The 22807-nt window shown below is 36.7% G+C and overlaps 1 protein-coding gene across 2 annotated transcripts in view; it reads right to left on the bottom strand.

The window, feature by feature from the left end:
• The window catches only part of LOC131529786 (uncharacterized), a 137930-nt gene that overhangs the window by 28415 nt on the left and 86708 nt on the right, over positions 1 to 22807 (bottom strand). The window contains exons 35-51 of one of the 2 annotated variants that reach the window (XM_058759681.1): positions 22292 to 22462; positions 21909 to 22079; positions 21600 to 21773; positions 20577 to 20747; positions 20092 to 20265; positions 19818 to 19988; positions 12081 to 12254; positions 10664 to 10834; positions 6012 to 6182; positions 5690 to 5863; positions 4080 to 4250; positions 3757 to 3930; positions 3480 to 3653; positions 2521 to 2694; positions 2174 to 2347; positions 1817 to 1990; positions 1290 to 1460 (exon numbers count right to left, since the gene is read on the bottom strand). In XM_058759681.1, coding sequence (XP_058615664.1) covers positions 1290 to 1460; positions 1817 to 1990; positions 2174 to 2347; positions 2521 to 2694; positions 3480 to 3653; positions 3757 to 3930; positions 4080 to 4250; positions 5690 to 5863; positions 6012 to 6182; positions 10664 to 10834; positions 12081 to 12254; positions 19818 to 19988; positions 20092 to 20265; positions 20577 to 20747; positions 21600 to 21773; positions 21909 to 22079; positions 22292 to 22462 — 2934 coding nt within the window. Of the gene's footprint in view, positions 1 to 1289; positions 1461 to 1816; positions 1991 to 2173; positions 2348 to 2520; positions 2695 to 3479; positions 3654 to 3756; positions 3931 to 4079; positions 4251 to 5689; positions 5864 to 6011; positions 6183 to 6323; positions 6501 to 6685; positions 6860 to 10663; positions 10835 to 12080; positions 12255 to 19817; positions 19989 to 20091; positions 20266 to 20576; positions 20748 to 21599; positions 21774 to 21908; positions 22080 to 22291; positions 22463 to 22807 lie in introns of both variants that reach the window. The other variant, XM_058759682.1, reaches the window with a different exon arrangement.

The following is a 22807-nucleotide window of genomic DNA, read 5'->3' as shown; positions in this document are numbered from 1 at the left end:
CCATTAGGCCACGACTGCCCCTAATTTTTACTGTACTGTAGGCTAATCATCACCGCAGGAACATCACATTTAGCCAGGATTTATGTTATGAGTGTGCACAGCACTGGACGCTTAAATAACATTTTGATAAATAACTAGATAGATAAATAACTAACTCTTAAGGCTTGTGCCAGAGTGTTCGGCCATTCACCAATTTTTATATAATAGGCCTAACATAAATAGCTAATGAAGCCTAGCTGAGTTGGACAGCAGACAAGTGTCCGCTTCATACAGCACGAGCCGCAGCGCAAGACTGACAGGACCATAGCGGCTCCGGCAAACACCCAGAACTATGGTTAATAACATAGTTAATAATGAAATGTTTTCATTTCGGTTCGTTCTTAGCAAAAAAAATTTTTTCGTTCAGGTTCCAGAGCAAAATAAGAACAGAAGAGCGTTTAGAAAGAATTCTAACAAACTTTGCTAATATTCTTGAATTAAAATCGAACAGACTAAAATTGAATTATGCCTTACTATATGACCAAAAAATAACAGAGTAGGGCCTATGTTTCCGCTGTTTGATCGTGCGGCACCTCACGCGCATATCTATAGGCTAGCTATTCATTGCAAACAGCTCAGCCGTTCACCGTTCAGCGTGAGCACCGGTCCACTGTGGCATATTTTTGCTCATCATGATTTTTCTGTCGATACTAGAACACGCGTGAACTAGGACCTATTTTACCTAATAAATAGGTATAGCTACAGCTTCAAATACATCGCATAGGCCAGGGGTCTCCAACCCTGCTCCTGGAGAGCTACTGTCCTACAGATTTCAGCTCCAACCCCAATCAAACACACCTGAACCAGCTAATCAGGTATTCAAGGCTACTTGTTAATTTCAGACAGGTGTGCTGGAGCAGGGTTGGAACTGAAATCTGCAGGACGGTAGCTCTCCAGGAGCAGGGTTGGAGATCCTGCCTTCGTGTTTCTGATTGTTTTGCTGCCTGCCCTGACCATTGCCTGTTTTGTGGATTACTCTTTTGCCTTGCCTCTGCCATTGTTGTTTGCTGTTGTTTTGACCCTGATTGTTTCGACTACGCTCTGGAATAAAGCCTTGCATTTGGATCCTCAACCGTTGTCACGCTCCCTCGTTACACAAATACTTGATCCTGCAAATTTTGATCTTTTTTATATTATGTGATTAATAAGCAATGGATCAATACAGGACATGAAACTGTTCACTGATGTAAGCATGGTTGCAGGTCATTTTAAAAGTACAATTTGAATAAATATTTAAAGGTTTTAATCACCTGATGGTCAATTTACAGCATTCATCCTGTAGTACTTGTTTGAGCTGCTTCACTCCTGATTGTCCAGGATCATTTCCTGTGAGATCCAGCTCTATCAGGTGTGAAGGGTTTGATCTCAGAGCTGAAGCCAGAGCTTTATAACCTTCTTCAGTGATACTGCAGTCTGAAAGTCTAAAAAAAAGACATTGGAGACATTTATTATCATATCACGGGAACGGGATTTATGAACGGCTTCTGACAACCTAAACAGACAAATTATGAACAAATTATTGCCATAAAGTGCAAAAAATGTATGCCAATATAATGTTTTTATTTTAATATTGGCAGAAATCCCATTAATCAAATTCCATCATTAATAAATGCTGTCCTCATGTACTTTCAAAAAAGAATATGAGTCTCAGTCATACTCTAAATTAGATAAAAGTATAACTAAAACTGTGGCCTTCATTTTTACAGTTAAGCTAATTAAATAAACATTAATAAATGTATATAAACATACAGAAAAGTACATAAATGAAAATACACACTTCAGTTTCTCGAATTTGCATTGAGGATTTTTCAACAGAAGACAGATCTTCTCCATTCCTAGGCATCCTAATTTATTTCCACTCAGATCCAGTTCTATCAGGTTTGCAGGGTTTGAATTAAATGCTGAAATTAGAGCAGCACAACCTTCTTCTGTAATACTGTTATTCTTCAACCTGTAGAGAAAGAAACAAAGACATGCAACTAATAGAGTACCAGAAGGATACATTTATATGATAGGTCAATTAATCTCAGTCCTTAAATATTTTATAGAACAACAATAACAGTGTTTCATTAGACTGTAAAAATGTAACATCAACATTTTTTGTAAAGCATTATAAACCATGTGGAATACTCACATCAGTGTGTTGAGTGTACAGTGTTTATCCTGCAGTAGAGCAGCGATCTGATTCACTCGTGTGTCTCCTAGTTCACATTCACTCAGATTCAGTTCTTTCAGGAGTAACGAGTATTTAGTGTGAAGAACTTTATTCAGATATTTACAGGCTTCATCTGCAGTAGAACCCAAAAACCTGCAGAAAAGAAGATGAAGCAGGATTCAATTAAATTCCTAAATAAACTTGATCTAATGAAAAGTAGCCTATGGTTCTCTGCATGTGAAATGCATTTTATATTCGTGAAATAATATTTATATAAATTATTTGCATGCATGTAATTCATTTTGTATTATTTCATCACATCTCACCTCAGTGTCTTCAGCTGACAGTTTGGATCCTGTAGTAAATCACTGAGCTGCTTCACTCCTGATTGTCCAGGATCATTTCCTGTGAGATCCAGCTCTATCAGGTGTGAAGGGTTTGATCTCAGAGCTGAAGCCAGAGCTTTATAACCTTCTTCAGTGATACTGCAGTCTGAAAGTCTAGAGGAATACGAAAAGAAACTTTTAAAGTTTTAAAACGGTAGTAATTACACATTTAATAAAAAATATTTCAATATGAGTATTGTGTCATTAGGATATTTATATTTCACAGCACCCCAAAAGTTTTTTCAATAAGAGAAATGAATGTGAGTGTTTTAGCAATCTAAGTGATGTTACTGAAAAAGGTTATTCATGACACGCATCCTGGCTGGTGCTTCTTCAAATCTCTCATATTACACCACTGTATTCTCTAGTTTCATTCAATCACAATTGCTATCATCTTGTGCCTCAGTTATCAACTGTGTTTACTCAAATGAACCCCAAGGACTTCAGTATTAATAGCAGGTCTGCTGTAATTGTTGAAGTGTTTATCTTGTTACTAGAACAATTGCTTTGTACACTGTAATGGATTTCCGATAATTAACATGTAAGCTTTTAAAATGCCTTCTTCACAAATTACTTGTCCTCATCTTTATTTATGTTGTGAAAAGCTGTGTAAATAGTGATACGACTGTATGTTACACCTTAAATGTACGTCTTATCTGAACTTCATCAACTGTAGGCTCAAAGCTGTTTTAGGAGCCGTTTTCTTTGTGGAGGCTTTTCATTTGAAAAACGAATAAAATATTTCAACTTAAATCAATAAATCAATCTTTTTTTTCTGATATAGCAACCGTCTGGATGTACATTATTCCTTTGCTGTATAGAGAGTTAATTTTAGACTTCATTTACAGGACAGTTTTGGGCTTCGTACTGATTAATGTTTAGATTCACCAATTCCTAACCTGAGAATCTGTAGCGAACATTGTGAATTTCTCAGTAGAGTGGAGATTTCAGTCACTCCAGAGTCTCCGAGTTTATTTCCACTCAGATCCAGCTCGATCAGGTTTGAAGGATTTGAATTGAATGCTGAAGCCAGAACAGCACAACCTTCTTCAGTAATACAGATGGAATTAAACCTGTAAAAGAGAAAAAAAAATTATAAACGTAATGTAATATAATAAATTATAACATCAGTTTTGTAGTAGTTGGCCAGTTTTACACATTGACTAAATTACTTACTTCAGCTTTTTCAGTCTACACTGTTCATTCTTAAACAGAGTCGAGAAGAACTTCGTTCCTGAGTCTCTGAGTTTAGTCCCGCTCAGATTCAGTTCTGTCAGATTTGAAGGGTTTGAATTTAAAGCTTCAGCCAGAACATGACAATCTTCTTCTGTGATATCGCTGTTATTCAGACTGCATTGAAAAAAAAATTTGCTCGATGATGACGTTACAAAAGCATCCATTGGTTATTCAGCAAGTGCTCTCCAGTAAAAGATACACTGAACACATCCAGCAGCAAGTTCACATGTATTAAACGCTGTCATCATAAAGATAAAACTTACATCAGTGTGTTGAGTTTACAGTGTTTATCCTGCAGTAGAGCAGCGATCTGATTCACTCGTTTGTCTCGCAGTTTACATTCACTCAGATTCAGCTCTCTCAGGAGTAACGGGTTTTTACCCACAATTCCTTTCACATACTGACAGGCTTCATCTGAAGCAGGACCCAAAAACCTGCCGTGAAAAAACAAAACAAAACAGTAGTTTCATCTACTACACATACTCAAGTCCATGTGATGCTTGTGGTGTATTTTTCATCCATATTTTAATTTATTCAGTATACAAATTATGTTGTTCAGCACATTTTTATACAAAAATAATGCCATGTTTTGTTGTAAATTATATTTCTTTTTGATTACATTTTAAAAGATTTATTAAATTGCTAAAGTTTTATTTATTTCATTAAACACCCTTTTTATTATATTTTTGATATTAAATCATAAAACACGGAATACATAAAAAATAAAATAAAAAGGAAAACAGAATTTGATTGGAGCCCTAAATTAGAAAGTATCTTACTTTGAGGAGCTTACTTGTAAAAAAAAAAAAAATAATAATAATAAAAAGAAAAAAGAAAAAAAAACCTATATTTACATTTATTCTCACGGTCTAACAAACGTGTAATACATTGCCTTCCTCATTAATAGTATGAAATAAATGTGACTGGTGCTGGCAAAATGAGTCAGAATGAGCAAATTTTCAAAAATGCCTTCTTTTTATTTTCATTCTCCATTAAATACCTTCAAAGTGATATATGACTTGTTGGAATCGGACAAGAAATGACTGAGCTACAGCCATTTGAAGGCAACAGAGTCAGCAGAGTTCAAAGATTCCAAAGCAAAATCATCTAGCAACGGTGCAAACTTTCCTCCGATTCTTTTCTTAATAATAATTACTATATTATTAATCACAATACAGCTATTTTTTATTAAAATAAGAACAAAGATGCAAATAAACAGTAGTTTAATCAAGAGCAGCGAGTGATTCCGTCTTTTCTTTTAATGTATGATTAGCATTGAGACAGATCTACTGTATATTAAGACCTACGGTAATGCATGGATCTAAAATAATGTTACACATCAGATTTTCCCCCAACCATTAACTAAATGTTCATGTAAGACATAACGTTTGTGTGAATATTTCGCAATAATGTACTTTATAGAGAGATTGTGCACTCTGGGAGAGGTACTTTGCAAATGTCAGTCAGCACGATCATTTTGTTTTCATCAGCATGGGTTTGAAAATCATATTTCACTGGTTTGGACTCGAGAATTCAATATGAATATTCACAAAGCTGGAATGCTGCGCTTTGCAACAATAGACCTACAACTTGTGAGAGGCAGCAGCAGTCGTCCAGAAGCGAGAAGAGAAAAAGGTCCTCTCAGAAAACATACAAATAAGGATCATTTTAGATATTTAACCTCAAATTTGACCAAAACTGACATTTTTCAATTCTTTTGCCTGTAGCTCAAAATTAGACGGGTCACAAATATTGTGGTAAATATTGATAAATATTACCCAGCCCTATCCATTAGACTGAATTAGTAAAATAATTTTTCTATGAAAAATGCGCTGCACATAATTTTATTTTGCATTATTTCATCACGTCTCACCTCAGTGTCTTCAGTTGACAGTTTGGATCCTGTAGTAAATCACTGAGCTGCTTCACTCCTGATTGTCCAGGATCATTTCCTGTGAGATCCAGCTCTATCAGGTGTGAAGGGTTTGATCTCAGAGCTGAAGCCAAAGCTTTATATCCTTTTTCAGTGATACTGCAGTCTGAAAGTCTACAGAAAAGGGATTTGAAAATCAGATTGAAATTTATTATACAGTTAATATCACTGCAAAAAAGATTTTAGATAAAAAAGTAAAATACATTTGATTTTCTCTTCCTGATTAGTGAAGAAAAAGTCAAAAATGGTTCATTGAACTCACCTGAGTTTCTTCAGTGTGCAGTTAGTATTTTCTAATCCGTTCTGGAGTTTCTTCACTCCTGAATCCTGCAGATTATTGTTGCTCATGTCAAGTTCTTTCAGACTGGAGTTTGATCTCAGGACTGTAGCGAGAGCTGAACAGCTTTCCTCTGTTAGACCACACTTACGCAGACTAAAATGTTGAACATGAGAGGATGAATTTACCAGCATAAAGTTCTTGAATCCAACATTCAGTTATTACTGAGAATTATGTTTTTATTACCTGATGCTTTTAACATACTTATCTACAATAACAAATGAACACAATACTCACGTCAGTGTGTTGAGTTTACAGTGTTTATCCTGCAGTAGAGCAGCGATCTGATTCACTCGTGTGTCTCCTAGTTCATGTCCACTCAGATTCAGCTCTCTCAGGAGTAACGGGTTTTTAATGTGAAGAACTTCAGTCAGATATTTACAGGCTTCTTCTGCATTAGGACTTTGCAACAACCTGCACATAATAGAAGTACATTGATATTACCTGCCATACAGTGATTCATGTTCACAATGTTGTGAAAGGGACTCATTTCAGGGAGTCATTTCAAAGCTTTTATAAATGTATTTTTGACAATTTAATTTTCTAGAACCTAAAATATTTTTAGGACTGTTGAATGTTATTATTTTAATATCACTCACCTCAGTGTCTTCAGGTGACAGTTTGGATCCTGTAGTAAATCACTGAGCTGCTTCACTCCTGATTGTCCAGGATCATTTCCTGTGAGATCCAGCTCTATCAGGTGTGAAGGGTTTGATCTCAGAGCTGAAGCCAGAGCTTTATAACCTTCTTCAGTGATACTGCAGTCTGAAAGTCTAGAGAAAATAAAAACACAAATTTAAATTAACATTGCAGCTGAGATTAATTCAACATTGTAAAAACAATAAATATGATTAAATCACACTACAGCTTACTTTATCAGATATGCCACAGTTTTATTCTGCTAAGATTAATTTATTATATAACGATGACCAGGAATCTGTTGAATATGTGTAGTTTGAGTTTGTTCTAAATTTAATCTTAAATTTTGGTTATTAATTCATACAGGTTATTATAAAGGCCTGTTCACTCCGAGATGAAAGCAGGTGAAAGTGTGTCTGTCTGTGTCTGTCTGTGTGTGTGTGTGTGTGTGTGTGTGTGTGTGTGTGTGTGTGTGTGTGTGTGCATGGTGTGGGGTGGGGCGTGTGGGTAAAGCCCAACCTAAAGTTAAAATAACTAATTATTTATAATAAAACTAAAGCCCTAAGCTTTCACTTTCTTAATTACTGCAATGTATCAATACAAATACAATTATATGCCTCTAAATTCTGCATAAATTTAGTCTCCCGCTAAAAATTCATATTTAGTAAAAGTTTGGAGTATAAGCTAGAGCCCTAGCTTAAAAAATTGAAATTCACTAAAAGGAGGCAAAAATTCATCTTGTATCAATAATTGTGGAACTTAATTATCAAGAGTAAAAACAATTTAAATGTACTTTACATGTAATTTACAGTACTTACATGTTTTCAAAAAGTTCATCCTATTTAACCAATCATATCCATTTTTTATTGAACGGAATTTATTACCACTAAAGTTGCTCAATATCAATCTCCAACGCCTGTTCCTGATTCACCCTCTGCTATTCAATGTCACTTAGCTGTTTGTGAGCCACCAAGTCATAGTTTTATGTAACGACTGAGGGGATGTTAACAAAGTGTGACTTATTGGTCGGCCAGGTTTCTTTACAATTCAATGGAAAAAAGAACATCTCTCCATAAATTTTTTTTTTTTTTTTAAAACACACTGACATAATGTAAATGTTCGTGTCGCCTTAAATGAACAGCAGTTTATGGTGAAATGTACTCACTTGAGTATCTTCAGCTCACACACAGGATTCTTCAGTCCCTCACAGATCTCTTTGACTCCTGAGTCCAGCAGACGGCTGTTGTTCAGGTTCATCTCTTTCAGGATGGTTTTGGAGGAGAGAACAGTAGCTAGAACTGAACAGCTTTTCTCTGTCAGCTTACAATTATTCAGCCTGAACACAAAACAGCATTATTTATTATTCAGAACATATTCAACACACATCAGATCAGCAGATCTTCAAATTTGCTCACATATGTCACTGACAGTCTTTGGTAATCGTAGAAGTTATAACGTATAAACTCATGTTCACTCACTTCATTTTCTCTAGTTTGCTATGAGAGTCCATCAAAAGAGCAGAGAGTTTCTCCCCATCCAGATCTCCTAATTTATCTTCACTCAGATCCAGTTCTGTCAGTAATAATGGATTTATACCCAGAACTTGACTCAGATAGTCACACGCTTCCTGTGCAGCTGAACTTTTCAAAAACCTACAGGAAGCAGAACATTTAGAAAATTTTGATTAGATAATCTTGTTTTATTAGATAATTTTATGCCTTTTGCAGCTCCCATCCTCCTTATGGATCCAGTGTAGTATTAAAGTATAGTAAAGAGTAGAATGTGTTAGTCATAGTTATCATAAATATTACCAGTTTTGTTTAATTGTGATTCAGTGAATTCCTCTTCATGTCATTCTAATTCTGCATTAGCTTTATTTGTCACATTTACCTGGTTGCACAATATGTCTGTGGCTTATTTTGAAATACTGAAAGACTTTTATTACCTGACAGTCTTTAATTTACAGCATCCACCTCGCATTAAATCAATGACATCCTGCTCTCCAGATTTTCCAGGATCATTTCCTGTGAGATCCAGCTCTATCAGGTTTGAGTTTGACTTCAGAGATGAAGTCACACTTTTATAACCTTCTTCAGTGATTCTGCAGTCTGAAAGACTAAATATACATAAAAATCTGTTAAGTACTTCACCCAGTGCATTAATAGCACCTGCTTCATTTGAGTTTCATTCAATACTTAAAGTTCTCTCTAAACACAAATGAAAAATATATATATAATTTCAGTTTCCATAGCCATCTTTTTTTTTTTTTTTCAGTTAATCTACTCAAATGGACATTTATAACTGTATATCATCATGCAGAAATGTAGATGAATAAAAATACACACTTCAGTTTCTTCAGTCTACATTGTGGATTTCTCAACAGAGGACAGATCATCTCGATTCCAGTGTTTCCTAGTTTATTTCCACTCAGATCCAGCTCTATCAGCTTTGAAGGATTTGACATAAACACTGAAGTCAGAGCAGCAAAACCTTTTTCTGTAATACTGTTGTTATTTAGCCTGCAGAGAAAGAAAACAAAGACAGGAAAAATTATTTGGTTTATTTTAGCCACAACACAAAACTTCACTAACAGAAAGGTTTTTTAAGCCAAAGACATTGGGCTTCTCTTCTGACACAACATGCATTTTAATGCCACAGTAAACCCAGCCTAATACAAGTAAAAACTTCTTAAGCAATTAAGTAAATAAGTAAACAATCTGTGATTAAAGCAAAATCAAACCACAAGCAATAAGACAAATAAACACCAGAACAAAGACGCAAATTAGTTGTTTTTTTCATGTAGCCTATTATTCAAGTACAAAATACTACAAAAAATGGCGTCATTAAATATGAAATAAAATAAAAGTGCAGGGACTGCATAAATTAAATATGCAACAAAAGTTTTTCAGTCAAGAGCAGCAGGTATATTAGTTTGCTGTCACTTTAAAACTGAATGCACATATTTAATTTATTGATACACATCTGATTTTCTCCCAACTGTTTATGCTCACTTTAGACATATCTGACTGTGTTCACCTGAATACACGCCAAGTCAGGCATTTTGATACATAATGTGTAATATGTAAATATAGTGTATTGTTGTATTGTACATGCTTGAGGGGTGTGCGCACACAGGGACACCTGAAAGCTTGTGAATACAGAATGCAGTTCTCTAGCACAGTTTATTGTGCTTTTAATAACTTAACAAGCATGTTACAATCTTCATTTTTTCATTCATTATTATTATTTTTAGCTTTAACATGTCAATAAATACAAAGCTCTGTCATTAAACTACATGGCACTCAATCTAATATAATCACATTATTATTCACATGGCGCAGCTGATTGGTTTCTTTTGCATCAACATTCAAATACTCAGCTAGTGCTTGTTGTAGCAGCTGCAGCACGCTTCAGAAAACATCTGAACTCAACATCTAAGATAACTGAATTCTCTTTTACTCATTTCACTGTGAATATTGCACGGTCTGCCTTATTAATTCCTAAATGAGCAACTATAAACATGTTTTAAACTAAGCCTCATGTTTAACATGCCTTGTATTCATATGCAGGAGCGAAATGCTAAGCAGTGGCTTTTATGCAACTGTGTTTATTCAGCTGCAGCAACATTCAGTCTAATGTTTGTGATTGTTGTGAGGACATGATAACAAGTTATGGTCATGATAACAGGTTTATATGAAATAAGCATTTGTGTTTGTTTGCACTTTAACTGGGATTCACTATATTTAGCTGCGCAACCTCTATGTGCGGTTTATTTTAGCTGCACTCAGTGTCGGAGTCCTAATGGCTTTCTATACAAATAAGAGTTGAAAAAAATTGATATGACAATTATCAAAATGTAATATAAACTGGTATTCTGTTTTAAAGATACTTATACAGTACTGTACACTGTTAAGTATAAAAGAATGTATGATACTCACGTCAATGTGTTGAGTTTACAGTGTTTATCCTGCAGTAGAGCAGCGATCTGATTCACTCGTGTGTCTCCTAGTTCATGTTCACTCAGATTCAGTTCTCTCAGGAGTAACGGGTTTTTACCCACAATTCCAGTCACATACTGACAGGCTTCATCTGCAGCAGGACCCAAAAACCTGCAGATGGGAACATGGGGGAAAGAATTTATAAAAAATATTGCTTAAAACCCTAGTAGTCTTTCTTATTGATAGTCTAATTTGAACCCTTTCACACATAAGTTTAAAATATTCTAGCTGAGCTCTCAAAGTTTAACGCAAATGTGTTGCCTTATTGTTTCCATGGTGACGTGTCATACTTGTTACAAGACAGACTGCATTAACTATAGCTCTGTGTGCGTAATGTATCGCATTTATTTAGTTTTCCCTTTTTTATTCAAAATATTCACAAACATGTTAACTATATTACGGTTGTTTAAACACCTTTATAATGATCATATTAGTTGATCTATAACAGGTGATGTGCTCCGCCACATTAGTTTGTGAAAGACATGAAAGTAAGTGGCTGGTGAACTGTGAGAAGAATGGAATAAACTTCATTTTTACCTACATTATATTAATAAACACATCAAAATATAGTTGAAAGAATCATTATTGCTGATTCTATAGACACTAGTGTGTATTTCACAAACTATTTTTATTGTTTGCTAGAACTTATGTGTATCTAAATGTCTGAAGCCTAAAATAAATATTATGTGGTTGAAAATACTGCATAGTTGTGATATATGTGCCAAACACTGAGCGCATTCATCTCTGGCTAAGTGGCAGCCAAAGAGTGAAATCAGGTCTGACTCTGAATTTAGCATTAACATTAGTATTGTTAATGTTTGTAATTGTTGTTGGTCATTTAAATGTATGGGTTTTTTTTTTAAATGACAAGTATCGGTATCGGAATCCGCGATACTGGCCCTGTATTTACTCTGTATCGAATCGATACCAAAATTTGCAGTTTCACAGACCCCTATTCCCCACCACAAATGAGAAATAAAGCAGCACCTTTATAGTGTAGGCTCCGCCCACAAGAGAGAAACCATTTTAAGGTAAGTACCAGTTAAGTAATAATTTTTTTCAACCTTCTACAAAAAGGTAATTTGATTATACATACATTTCACACAAGTGTACAAGTCTTGATTCAAACTATGCATGCATTATACTCAATGGTAAACAGTCGACAAATAACTCAAATGCATTTTCCCTGTTCCCCTCCCAAAATATAACCACTTTAGAACAGTCCAGCTGGTGGGAGATTCACACATGCGCAGCCTGCGAAAGTTCCTGTCTTAAGCATTTACAAACTGCCACCGGTGGCAAATATACAGATAACTAAATAATTGATGTTATCAATAAACCTATCTTTAACACTCACCTCAGTGTCTTCAGTTGACAGTTTGGATCCTTTTGGACATCAATGAGCTGCTTCACTCCTGATTGTCCAGGATCATTTCCTGTGAGATCCAGCTCTATCAGGTGTGAAGGGTTTGATCTCAGAGCTGAAGCCAGAGCTTTATAACCTTCTTCAGTGATACTGCAGTCTGACAGTCTACAGAAAACAAATACATAAGTTAAAATTAACAGTGTGGTTCAAATTATTGAATTACTGCACAAATCAGAAAATAAGACTAAATCACACTCAAATTTTTATTACAATTAACAAAAAATGTTGACTTTCATTTTAAAGACAAACCTGTAGTGAGAGAAAAAAATTCTTACATTTTTTTTCCAATTCTGAAGGTGAGCAGATGAAAAAAATATAATATTTAATATTTGCATCATGTAAATACAGAATATTTGCATCATCAGTTGCATAATATTCCTGTCATTGATGTGAATGTTAAGGCCTGTCACAATAAAAACATTTTTTGGACTTGGATATTAGTAAGCAGTAACTGCTTTAAATGATATCAGACCTCCAAACATGTTTGCATTTTGACCTCCAATTATGCTGGTACACTCTAAACTATGCAAACGCTGCCAACCACCAACCCAAATTATTACATTTAATGTACTATTAATACCTTTGTTGTCAAAAAAAGAGAGGCTTTAGGAACACTCTACAGTTCTCCACCAAAATAAAAGCTCTATGGTTTAATGTTTGAAAACAAAATCATTTGTAATATTATCGCTGGCCACTCAGTGGCCAGTCACAAGGCATTTTATTAGGTACTGGTGCTGCACAATTAATCAATAAAGATTACGTTCTCGATTCAAACACCCATGTGAACTTATTCCAATGATTTAGCATTGAAAGTGTCAGTGGAGAGTCCACAGCACATTTTTTTTTATCACTGCTCATGTTAATGATCGAGAAGGCAGATAGTCACACCGTGATATGAACACTTTTCACTAACACAGGCAGCGACAAAACACATGCTGCTCATCAGTGATGGGACTAACGGCGTTATAAATAAACAGCGTTACTAACGGCGTTATTTTTTTTCAGTAACGAGTAATCAAACTAATTAATGTTTCCCCCGTTACAACGTCGTTACCATTACTGACAATAAAATTCGCCGTTACTATAATTTATTATAATTTTATTTTTCAGTTCATCTGAATGGATGCACAGTGTACCTGTATTTGACGTACCATAAACTCTGTGAAGCGCACGACTCGCCGTCGCTTTCTCTCACATACACGCACGCAAAGAAAGATGCAGAGCAAGAGAGTGTTTCATAACATGCAGGATTGACGCGCTACATGTAAACAATATTCTTTGTTGTATTTTTCTGTCAAAATAACGGAGTTCATTTGAAATTCTTCAGCTTTTAAGAACTGCCGGTTTCTCTGGTAGTGGGCGGAGCTAATGCGAAAACGACAATCTCATTGGCTGGCGCTCACCTATTATCATCCCTGTTTTGATTTCAGCAAATCAATTCAAGCGAACTCAGACAACATGATTAATATTCATGAACCCAGCAGTTTATTAATCCTTAGTCCGTTTTATATTGTTATTAGTAGTAGAATTCGTAGTAGTTTTGTTATCTTATCATTCAACATTTTTTTTTTAAAGTAACGCATAATAGTTACTTTCCTGGTAATTAGTTACTTTTATAATGATGTAACTCAGTTACTAACTCAGTTACTATTTGTGAGAAGTAACTAGTAACTATAACTAATTACTTTTTTAAAGTAACGTGCCCAACACTGCTGCTCATGCTCCGCTGATGCTTCTGATGCAGGTGTTAAAGGGGTAGTTCACCAAAAAAATGACCAAATTAATACCTTTGGCTCCTGACAATACATTGAGGTCTTATGAAGCGAAATGATCAGTCTATACAAGAAAATTACCATTATTTACTAAATTATTACCTTAAATCCTCAGCCTAGGCAAAGGTTCTCAGTGCATTCATGATTGTCTGAAGCACTATCTTCCTCTGCCGCATAATGACATATGTGGCAGTGGCGAGGCTATGGCTGAGCCCGAGTAGTCATGGGCCCACCCAGTGAGAAGCTGGTAATTTTCCAAATGGAAGCAATTTACTAAATAATAATAATAATAACAATAACACTAATAATAAAAATAATAAATGCCTTATTTCACTTTAACTGTCACACCCATGGACTTTTTTGTTTGTTTGATTATGTTAGTCAGTTCACCTGTGTCCTCATTAGTTGATCATCCTCACCTGTCACCACGTTAATAACCCTAGTTGACTTTAGTTCTAGCCTGTTCAGTTTGCATTTGTCTGGTATTGAATGTGAATGTTGCCTCTACGTGTGTCTCCTGCCTGCCTTCTGTGAATTACCCTTCTGTGGATTTATTAAAGACTATTTGACTTGATCTTCTTCTTCGTGCGAGTTTTAAAGACCATGTTACGTGACAGAATATCGGACCAAAATTAAAGTATGTGGCGTGTTTCCCCACGTTTTGTTTTTTGTTTTTGAGAGCTTTTCTTTTGGATTTTCATTATTTTGACCCAGAGCCCAGCCTACCACCACCCTGCTATGTGGAGCTATATCCAAAGCCCACTGCAGACGGAGAGCCAGCATCCGCTATGACCGATGAGCCATCACCAAAAGGAGCAACAGAGCTGAGGATCCCCGGAGCCAAGGCCTCATTTGTCATCTGACCAGGTGCGAGAGCCGGCTACAATGCACGCGATGGTGAATGAGACAGTGTAGCGCGAGTGCGCGAAGGGATGCCCCACCCACTGTGCCACCGCTGAGGGTGAGCTCAGGCAGGACTAAGGAGATTTAATAGACTTTTATTCTGAGGTTCTTCTTCTGTCATCATCTGTCTGTCCCGTCATGACCACGGAGGTCGTGATAGAACTGTCTATATTGTTAAAGAAAATGAGCAATTTTCCTATTGCAAGTTTGCCTTTTTTTATTTATTTAATACCTTTTCATTGTAACTACAAGTTATTATACGTGTTGGTTTATTAAGAAAGAGACCACACGTTATTGTATTTGTTTTATTGAAAGTAGTTTATTAAGAAAGACACCAAACATGTTATTGTATTAAGCATTTATTAAGAAAATGTTATAGCATATATCAATAGGAAGATAGCCAGGAAAGAAACATGTATTAGCCCGAGCTTTAAGGAAAGGAATGTTACCGTTGAATGATGTGTTGCAGACACAGCGAAGAAGGCATCTGAGGAGAAAGTCCCGGAGAAGAAAAATGAGAAAATGGAGGACTTCATATAGGAATTTTCTTTGGGAATTTCCAGACCTCATGATGTGTCAAGACATTAGAATCCACCTGCTGTCTATAAAGGACTGAAGTACGATGAAGAAAATCAGATGCTGGTTCTGTGTGACAGCTTCTCTGGTGCCGGCGGCCTTGCCAGTGATACCTCTAGACAACCGAGCTTGCAAATTATATATACCATTGATTTGATTTCTGTTTTTTATATTAGTATTTTATTTGTAATGTATTTAACCTATATACAATAAAACTATACTTAATTAAAACTAAGAAGCTCGCCTGCCTGAAGACTGATTTATAACTTGAGCAGAACAGACCACGCAGAAGTCTTCTGAGACCTATTTTGTGAGTATGAAAATTTACATGTTTATAGGATAGGACAGACTTGACTTTCTTTACCTAACCTGAGAATAAATAAAATAAGGTAGAAGGTGTAGGGAATTTAGCACCGCAAAACAATATATATTGAACTATCTGTCTGGAAATATCTATCTGCCCCGAACTGTCTGCCTGTATGACAACAACCACAGAGATCGTTCCCCGGTGCTCCTTGTGGTGTGTGTGGGTAGCACACACCGTTCCTAAGCCCCCTGATCATCCTGAACTCCCACCCACCTAGCCTCCCTCTCCCACCACCTCTGCACCAGTCCTCACCATTGCCACCGCTGTCTCCTGGCAGCCCAACATCTGTGCGGTGGGATTGTAGCGGGTCTGCCAGTCTCCATCCGCGTCGTGGCTGGAGGATCCCTTGTCTTTGCCTCCAGCCTCTGAGTCCTGGACTCCACCTTGGCTCCTAGCTCCCTCCTCTCCACCGTGGCCCATCAGTCCACCAGCTCCGCCGGGCTCCCTCATCCCTCTGGCTCCGCCTTGGTCAGTTGCCGGCCTTCGCCTCGGTCACCGGAGCCATCTGCTCAGACTTGGTCCTCTGGATCTTTGGCGTCACCCTGGCTCATCGGCTCTCAGTCTCCACCTCGGGCTCCTCCACCACCTGCTCTGCTGCTGTCGGTCGGCCCCCTGGAGTTGTCAGCCCTTCCTCCATCATGGCTCCTTCCTCCATCAGCTCCACCGTGGGTCACCATAATGGCTGCGGCCTGGGTCCTGCCTGGCTCCTCCTTCTCCAAGTCCCTCCAGTTTCCTCTATGGTTCTTCCCTCTGTCGTCTCCACCCTGGACTCTGTTCGTCGTCCTCCTCCCGGGTGTCCGTCCTCCGCCCTTTGTTGTTCCTGCGGCGCGAGGTTGTGCCTTCCGGGAGGGGGACGAACTGTCACACCCATGGACTGTTTGTTGCATTTTCATTCCCCATGTGCTCAGTGTGACCCAGTTTTTTCCCCGTGTTTGATTATGTTAGTCAGTTCACCCATGTCCTCATTAGTTGATCACCCTCACCTGTCTGTCCCTCGTTAACAACCCTACTTTAGTTCTAGCCTGTTCAGTTTGCATTTGTCTGGTATTGAATGTGAATGTTGCTCCTACGTGTGTCTCCTGCCTGCCTTCTGTGAATCACCCTTCTGTGGATTTATTAAAGACTATTTGACTTGATCTTCTTCTTTGTGCGTGTTTTAAAGACCAAATTATGTGACATTAACTTTATATATTTAATTTAAATAAATATTAAGCATGAGTTTTTATGGTCAATTACATTGAGTTTCTTAATTTTCCCTCTTCCTATTGGTGTATACAAAATGATGATTCATCAGTTTCTGTTAGTCTCACCCACAACGTTACGGTGTAAGGACATAATAGTAAAATGCACATCTTTGTGGAGCTTTAACAGAACAAATATACAAGTCTTTAAAAAGTATATGTTGAATATCCTAATTGAAACTAAATCTTAGCAATGAATCCGGACAGTCTAGAAATAATTCTAGATTGGAAACTTCTGAGCCATGCGTGTTTGAAGCATTATATTAGCATAGGTACAGTGTTCGATCAGTTAAATAGATGCGTCTATTGTAGAAAGAAACACATAAATATTGTGCTAGATACTCTTCTCCATAACTGCATATTTGCAGCTGTGCTCATTTCTACGGTCCTTGATGTTTACTCCTCTTTGAACTCGAACTGACAGAGACACTTATGAGATTTACTTATTATGATGACTTAATATGAGATCATCTGGGAAGCCCAGTGCCCGTTTCACACCGCAAGCGTGAGTGGCGCGTGAGCAGCACGTCAGCGTAACTACAGCATTGCTGCAGCTGCAAACTTGCCAGAGTATTCACACTGGAAGCGTTTGTTCAGCGTCACAGCAGCGGCTCCAAAGCGACATATTTCTTTACAAAGACAACTATAAATTTGTTTTTAGAAGTTGGTCAGTTACAAACTTGAAAGTTTTGAAGTCTTGGGGATTAGCGTGTAAATGGTCAACAACAAAAACATCTCCTATCATGTTGTTTCAGTCATACTCAAATATAGAAAGTGCTGTTTATACTGTTTTTTTTGTGTGTGGTTTTTTTTTATTATTATTATTTTTTAATAATATATACTTTTACCCATATCTCCATTTCTTATAGAAGCTGTCAATAATGAATGAATAATGAATTTATTATGTAGGCCTACTGTATCCTGAGCAAGATGAATTGTTCGTTGTGAGTTTGATAAAATGCTTTAAGTTAGAATTTGCTTATGGCAATTAAAAATTAAAAACAAGTTAAAATGGGTAAATATTCTATACATATTTTTAATTGTTCATTTTCTTTCCTGACATACTCCAATTCGTCTTAAAACACACTAGACATGCTTATTCTGTGCATTTTTAGCATGTTTTGTGTGAAATATTTATTTTGTCCATCAAAAGTGTGCTGTCACTTTAATTGAGCGTGAGCAGCGCAGCAAAAATAGACTCGGCGCCGAAACCATCGCTGCAGCGCTGCTCACGCGACGCTCCTGCTGCCGGTGTGAATGCACTCATTTGTTAACATGGACGCCGAAAAAAATACGCGCTGCTCACGCTTGCGGTGTGAAACCGGCGTGAAACGGGCAGACTGAGGTAATGCTTTACATTAAACTTTCTTTACTTAACCGTAGTTAATGCGTTAAATAACATTAACAATACTTACTGTCTTTGTTAACGTTAGTTATTAAAAACACAACTGTTCATTGTTATTCGTGTTGGCTCAGGTACGAATGTTAACAGTTAACTTTTAAGTTTAATAGTAAATGTTTGTGAACGTGAATATTAAGTTGTATACATTATCATGTTTAGGAAACCAGTTTGAGATGATTTGAGCTTTGTGACATGGCACATTATCCTGCTGGAAGTAGTCATCACAAGATGGGCCCTGTGGTCATAAAGGGATGGACATGGTCAGCAACAGTACTCAGGCAGGCTGTGACATTTGAATGATGCTTATTAATTGTATTAAGGGGCTCAAAGTGTGCCAAGAACATATTTCCCACACCACTGCACCACCACCTCCAGCCTGAACCATTGATACAAGGCTGGATGGATCCATGCTTTCACGTTGTTTACACCAAATTCTGACTCTAACATCTGAATGTTGGAACGGAAATTGGGACTCATCACACCGGACAACCTTTTTCCAATCTTCTACTGGAAGATCAAGTTGCTGTTGCCTTTCTTTGAGCTTGAACCAGTCTGGCCATTCTCCTCCGACCTCTGGCATCAATAAACTGCAACAGAACTGCCAGTCACTGGACATTTTCTCCTTTTTTTATCATTCTCTGTAAACCCTAGAGATGGCTGTGTATGAAAATCCTAGTAGATCAGCAGTTTATAAAATGCTCAGACCAACCTGTCTGGCACCAACAACCATGCCATGTTCAAAGTTACTTAAATTACATTTCTTCTCCATTCTGATGCTCAGTTTGAACTTCAGCAGATAGTCTTGACCATGTCTACATGCCTAAATGTATTGAGTTCCAGCTATTGTTTGGGTGATTAGATATTTACGTTAATGACCAGTTGAACAGATGTGCCTAATAAAGTGAGCACTGAGTATATATATATATGGAAATGCCCTGCATTATGGTTGAAACAATCATATTCCTTTCAGGTCTTTGTTTAAAAGACATTTATACAGTAGTACTATTCTAGAATTGTTATGTTTGTCTTTCTTTTGTAAAGAGCTTGTTTTAATAAACAGTATTTATTCATCACATGGAATGCTGCTTTGAAACCAAGTCCATTTGAACTAAATCTTCAACATTTTCTGACTGAAAATAGGCAGTCTTTTTTCCTTCAGAAAACACCAGTTAACAACATCTGTTTGTCTTTGGAGCAGCTGCCTGATTGCCACCTCTGACACACAAAATTTATGAGATGACAGAAGCAGTACGCCTGACCAAAATGTTGGTGACAGTCATTCTTATGTAAACATATATGCATGTAAACATTACTGAGTTCAGCAAAAGGTATTGTGGTTATGTTTACATATCCGACAACATGCAGATATTACAATTACCAGTGTAGCTGATGGTGAAATGTACTCACTTGAGTATCTTCAGCTCACACACAGGATTCTTCAGTCCCTCACAGATCTCTTTGAGTCCTGAGTCCAGCAGACGGCTGTTGTTCAGGTTCATCTCTTTCAGGATGGTTTTTGAGGAGAGAACAGTAGCTAGAACTGAACAGCTTTTCTTTGTCAGCTTACAATTATTCAACCTGAACACAAAAAGCAGCATTATTTATCTGCTCCACGTGTAACTGGAAGTTCTTTATAATGACTAAACAGAGATGTTATAATATATAAATCATGTTCACTCACTTCATCTTCTCCAGCTTGCTATGAGAGTCCATCAAAAGTGCAGAGAGCTTCTCTCCATCCAGGTCTCCTAATTTATCTTCACTCAGATTCAGTTCTTTTAGTAATAATGGATTTACACCCAGCACTTCAGTGAGATACTCACATGCTTCCTGTGCAACAGGACTTTTCAAAAACCTACAGGAAGTAGAAGGACTTAGATTAGATAGTCATGCTATAATTTGATGTCATTTGTGGCTCTCATCCTCCTTATGGGTCCAGTGTAGTATTAATGTCATAGTTATGATAACTGCCTCCAGTTCAAGTGAGAAAATGTAAGAAACTTGGGTTCCAGACTCATGAAATTCAGTTGTTTACTGGTATTGAATTTAAGTTCTACTTTGTGTCATTTTAATTCATAATTTAATTATCTATCTGTCTCCTCTACATAGTTGAACAGCTGTGACTATGTCTGTGGCTTCTTTGAAATATTTGAAGACAATTATCACCTGATGGTCTTTAATTTACAGCATTCACCCTGCTGTAAATTAATGAGTCCCTCCACTCCTGATTGTCCAGGATAATTTCCTCTAAGATCCAGCTCTGTCAGGTGTGAGTTTGACTTCAGAGATGAAGTCAAAGTTTTATATCCTTCTTCAGTAATACTACAATCTGAAAGTCTATATATATAAAAAAGATTGATTTAATGATATCACCTGCATCATTTAAATTTCTAAATATTTCATATAAAATGTAATGTTGTAAGCTGTCAAAGAAAAAAAACTGGAATTAAAATTACATTTTAGTCTCCATAGTCATCTAGATTTTTATCATTTGATATACCAAATAGACATTTTGTAATGTATTCTGTATCTTTGTGATTTTGTGAACTTATAATTTTAATTTTCTTTTAATTTTCCTCTGTCCCTGTTTCGTGGGAACAGTTATGATTGTTTGCCCCTGTGTCTTGTTAGTCTAATGCTGCGTTCACGCCATGTCGTAATTCCAAGATGAGAACACGTGACATTCTACTCTGAATTATGTGTTTCTATGGCAAAACTATCAACGGCAAAGCCCTCACGTGCTCCTGAACTCGTAATTACAACTTATAAACTCGGAATGTTCTGAGAGTTACGACTTGGACCAGTGACAGCTGTACCCCGTGTCTGCCTCCAGGTTCATTTTGGCGCTACTTAGGCGCTACCTCTGAGTCTGAGAACATGGAAAGCTTTGAGTAAAATGTACGGTAATTATGATAATTACGACATGGCGTGAACGCAGCATAATTCCTCCTGTGTATTTAAGCCTTTATGTTTTCTGTGTTCATTTTCTGGTGTTGTCCATTGTTGAAAGTACTGTTGGTGTTCTCAGTTCTGCTCAAGCTTTTCCCATGTCACCTTGTTTTTTTTTTTTCTTCTTTTTTTGTTAATATTAAATTTGAGTGAATCAAACAAAATCACATATACAGAAAACATTACACATGATTAAATGTATATTCGAACACAGACATGTACATAAATGAAAATACACACTTCAATTTCTCTAATCTGCATTGTGCATTTTCCAACAGAGGACAGATTTTCTCAATTGCTGTGTTTCCAAGTTTATTTCCACTCAGATCCAGCTCTATCAGGTTTGAAGGATTTGAATTAAATGCTGAAGTCAGAGCAACACAACCTTCTGCATTAATGCTGTTATTATTCAGCCTGCAGAAAAAGAAAACAAAGACAGGAAATCGTATTCAGTTTATCTCAAAACCTTCTTTAATAAACAACAATGACAGTTTTAATACAAAACAAGTAAAAATATAACATCAAAATAATGTTGTATTCAATACTCACATCAGTGTGTTGAGTTTACAGTGTTTATCCTGCAGTAGAGCAGCGATCTGATTCACTCGTGTGTCTCCTAGTTCACGTTCACTCAGATTCAGTTCTCTCAGGAGTAACGGGTTTTTACCCACAATTCCAGTCACAAAATGACAGGCTTCATCTGCAGCAGGACCCAAAAACCTGCAGAATGGAAGATGAAGCAGTATTAAATTCAGTTATCTACTAAACTTGGTATAACAAAATATCTAGAAATTACTGCTTAAAACCTATATTAAAACTTTTAATACAAACCACCATTAACAATAACAAAAGACTACCGTATTAGTGAAGTATGTTTTCTATAAAAAAAATCTTTCATGTCATTTATATTATATTATTTCATCACGTCTCACCTCAGTTTTAGTTGACAGTTTGGATCCTGTAGTAAATCACTGAGCTGCTTCACTCCTGATTGTCCAGGATCATTTCCTGTGAGATCCAGCTCTATCAGATGTGAAGGGTTTGATGTCAGAGCTGAAGCCAGAGCTTTATAACCTTCTTCAGTAATACTGCAGTCTGAAAGTCTAGAGTAGGAATGTAAATGTAACATTCAGATTAACTGATTATTCTAGAAATGTTCTGAACAATCTAAATCCATTAACCCTTAAAGACCTAGAACATTTTTGGGGCACCTGACATGCCTGTTGTATTGTAGACCTATTGTAGCAGTCGGCATCAAGTGCCATATATCATTATAAACAGGAGAACTTGAAGTTTCAGTCTAGCTAATATAAAGTCCCAATTTTCCCTATGTTTTCTCTAAGAATTAACGAATTTCCAGAATTTTAAGAAAAACGCAAGCAATAATTGGGTGTTTTTTTTTTACTGTTTACTCAAACAGAAACTCCTGAAGTTTGGATTTTTTTTTT

This window comes from Onychostoma macrolepis, chromosome 22, assembly GCF_012432095.1.
Source record: "Onychostoma macrolepis isolate SWU-2019 chromosome 22, ASM1243209v1, whole genome shotgun sequence".
In the NCBI taxonomy this organism is placed as follows: Eukaryota; Metazoa; Chordata; class Actinopteri; order Cypriniformes; family Cyprinidae; genus Onychostoma; species Onychostoma macrolepis.
Note: the sequence above shows the minus strand (reverse complement) of the source record. Positions and strands in the feature narration are given on the sequence as shown.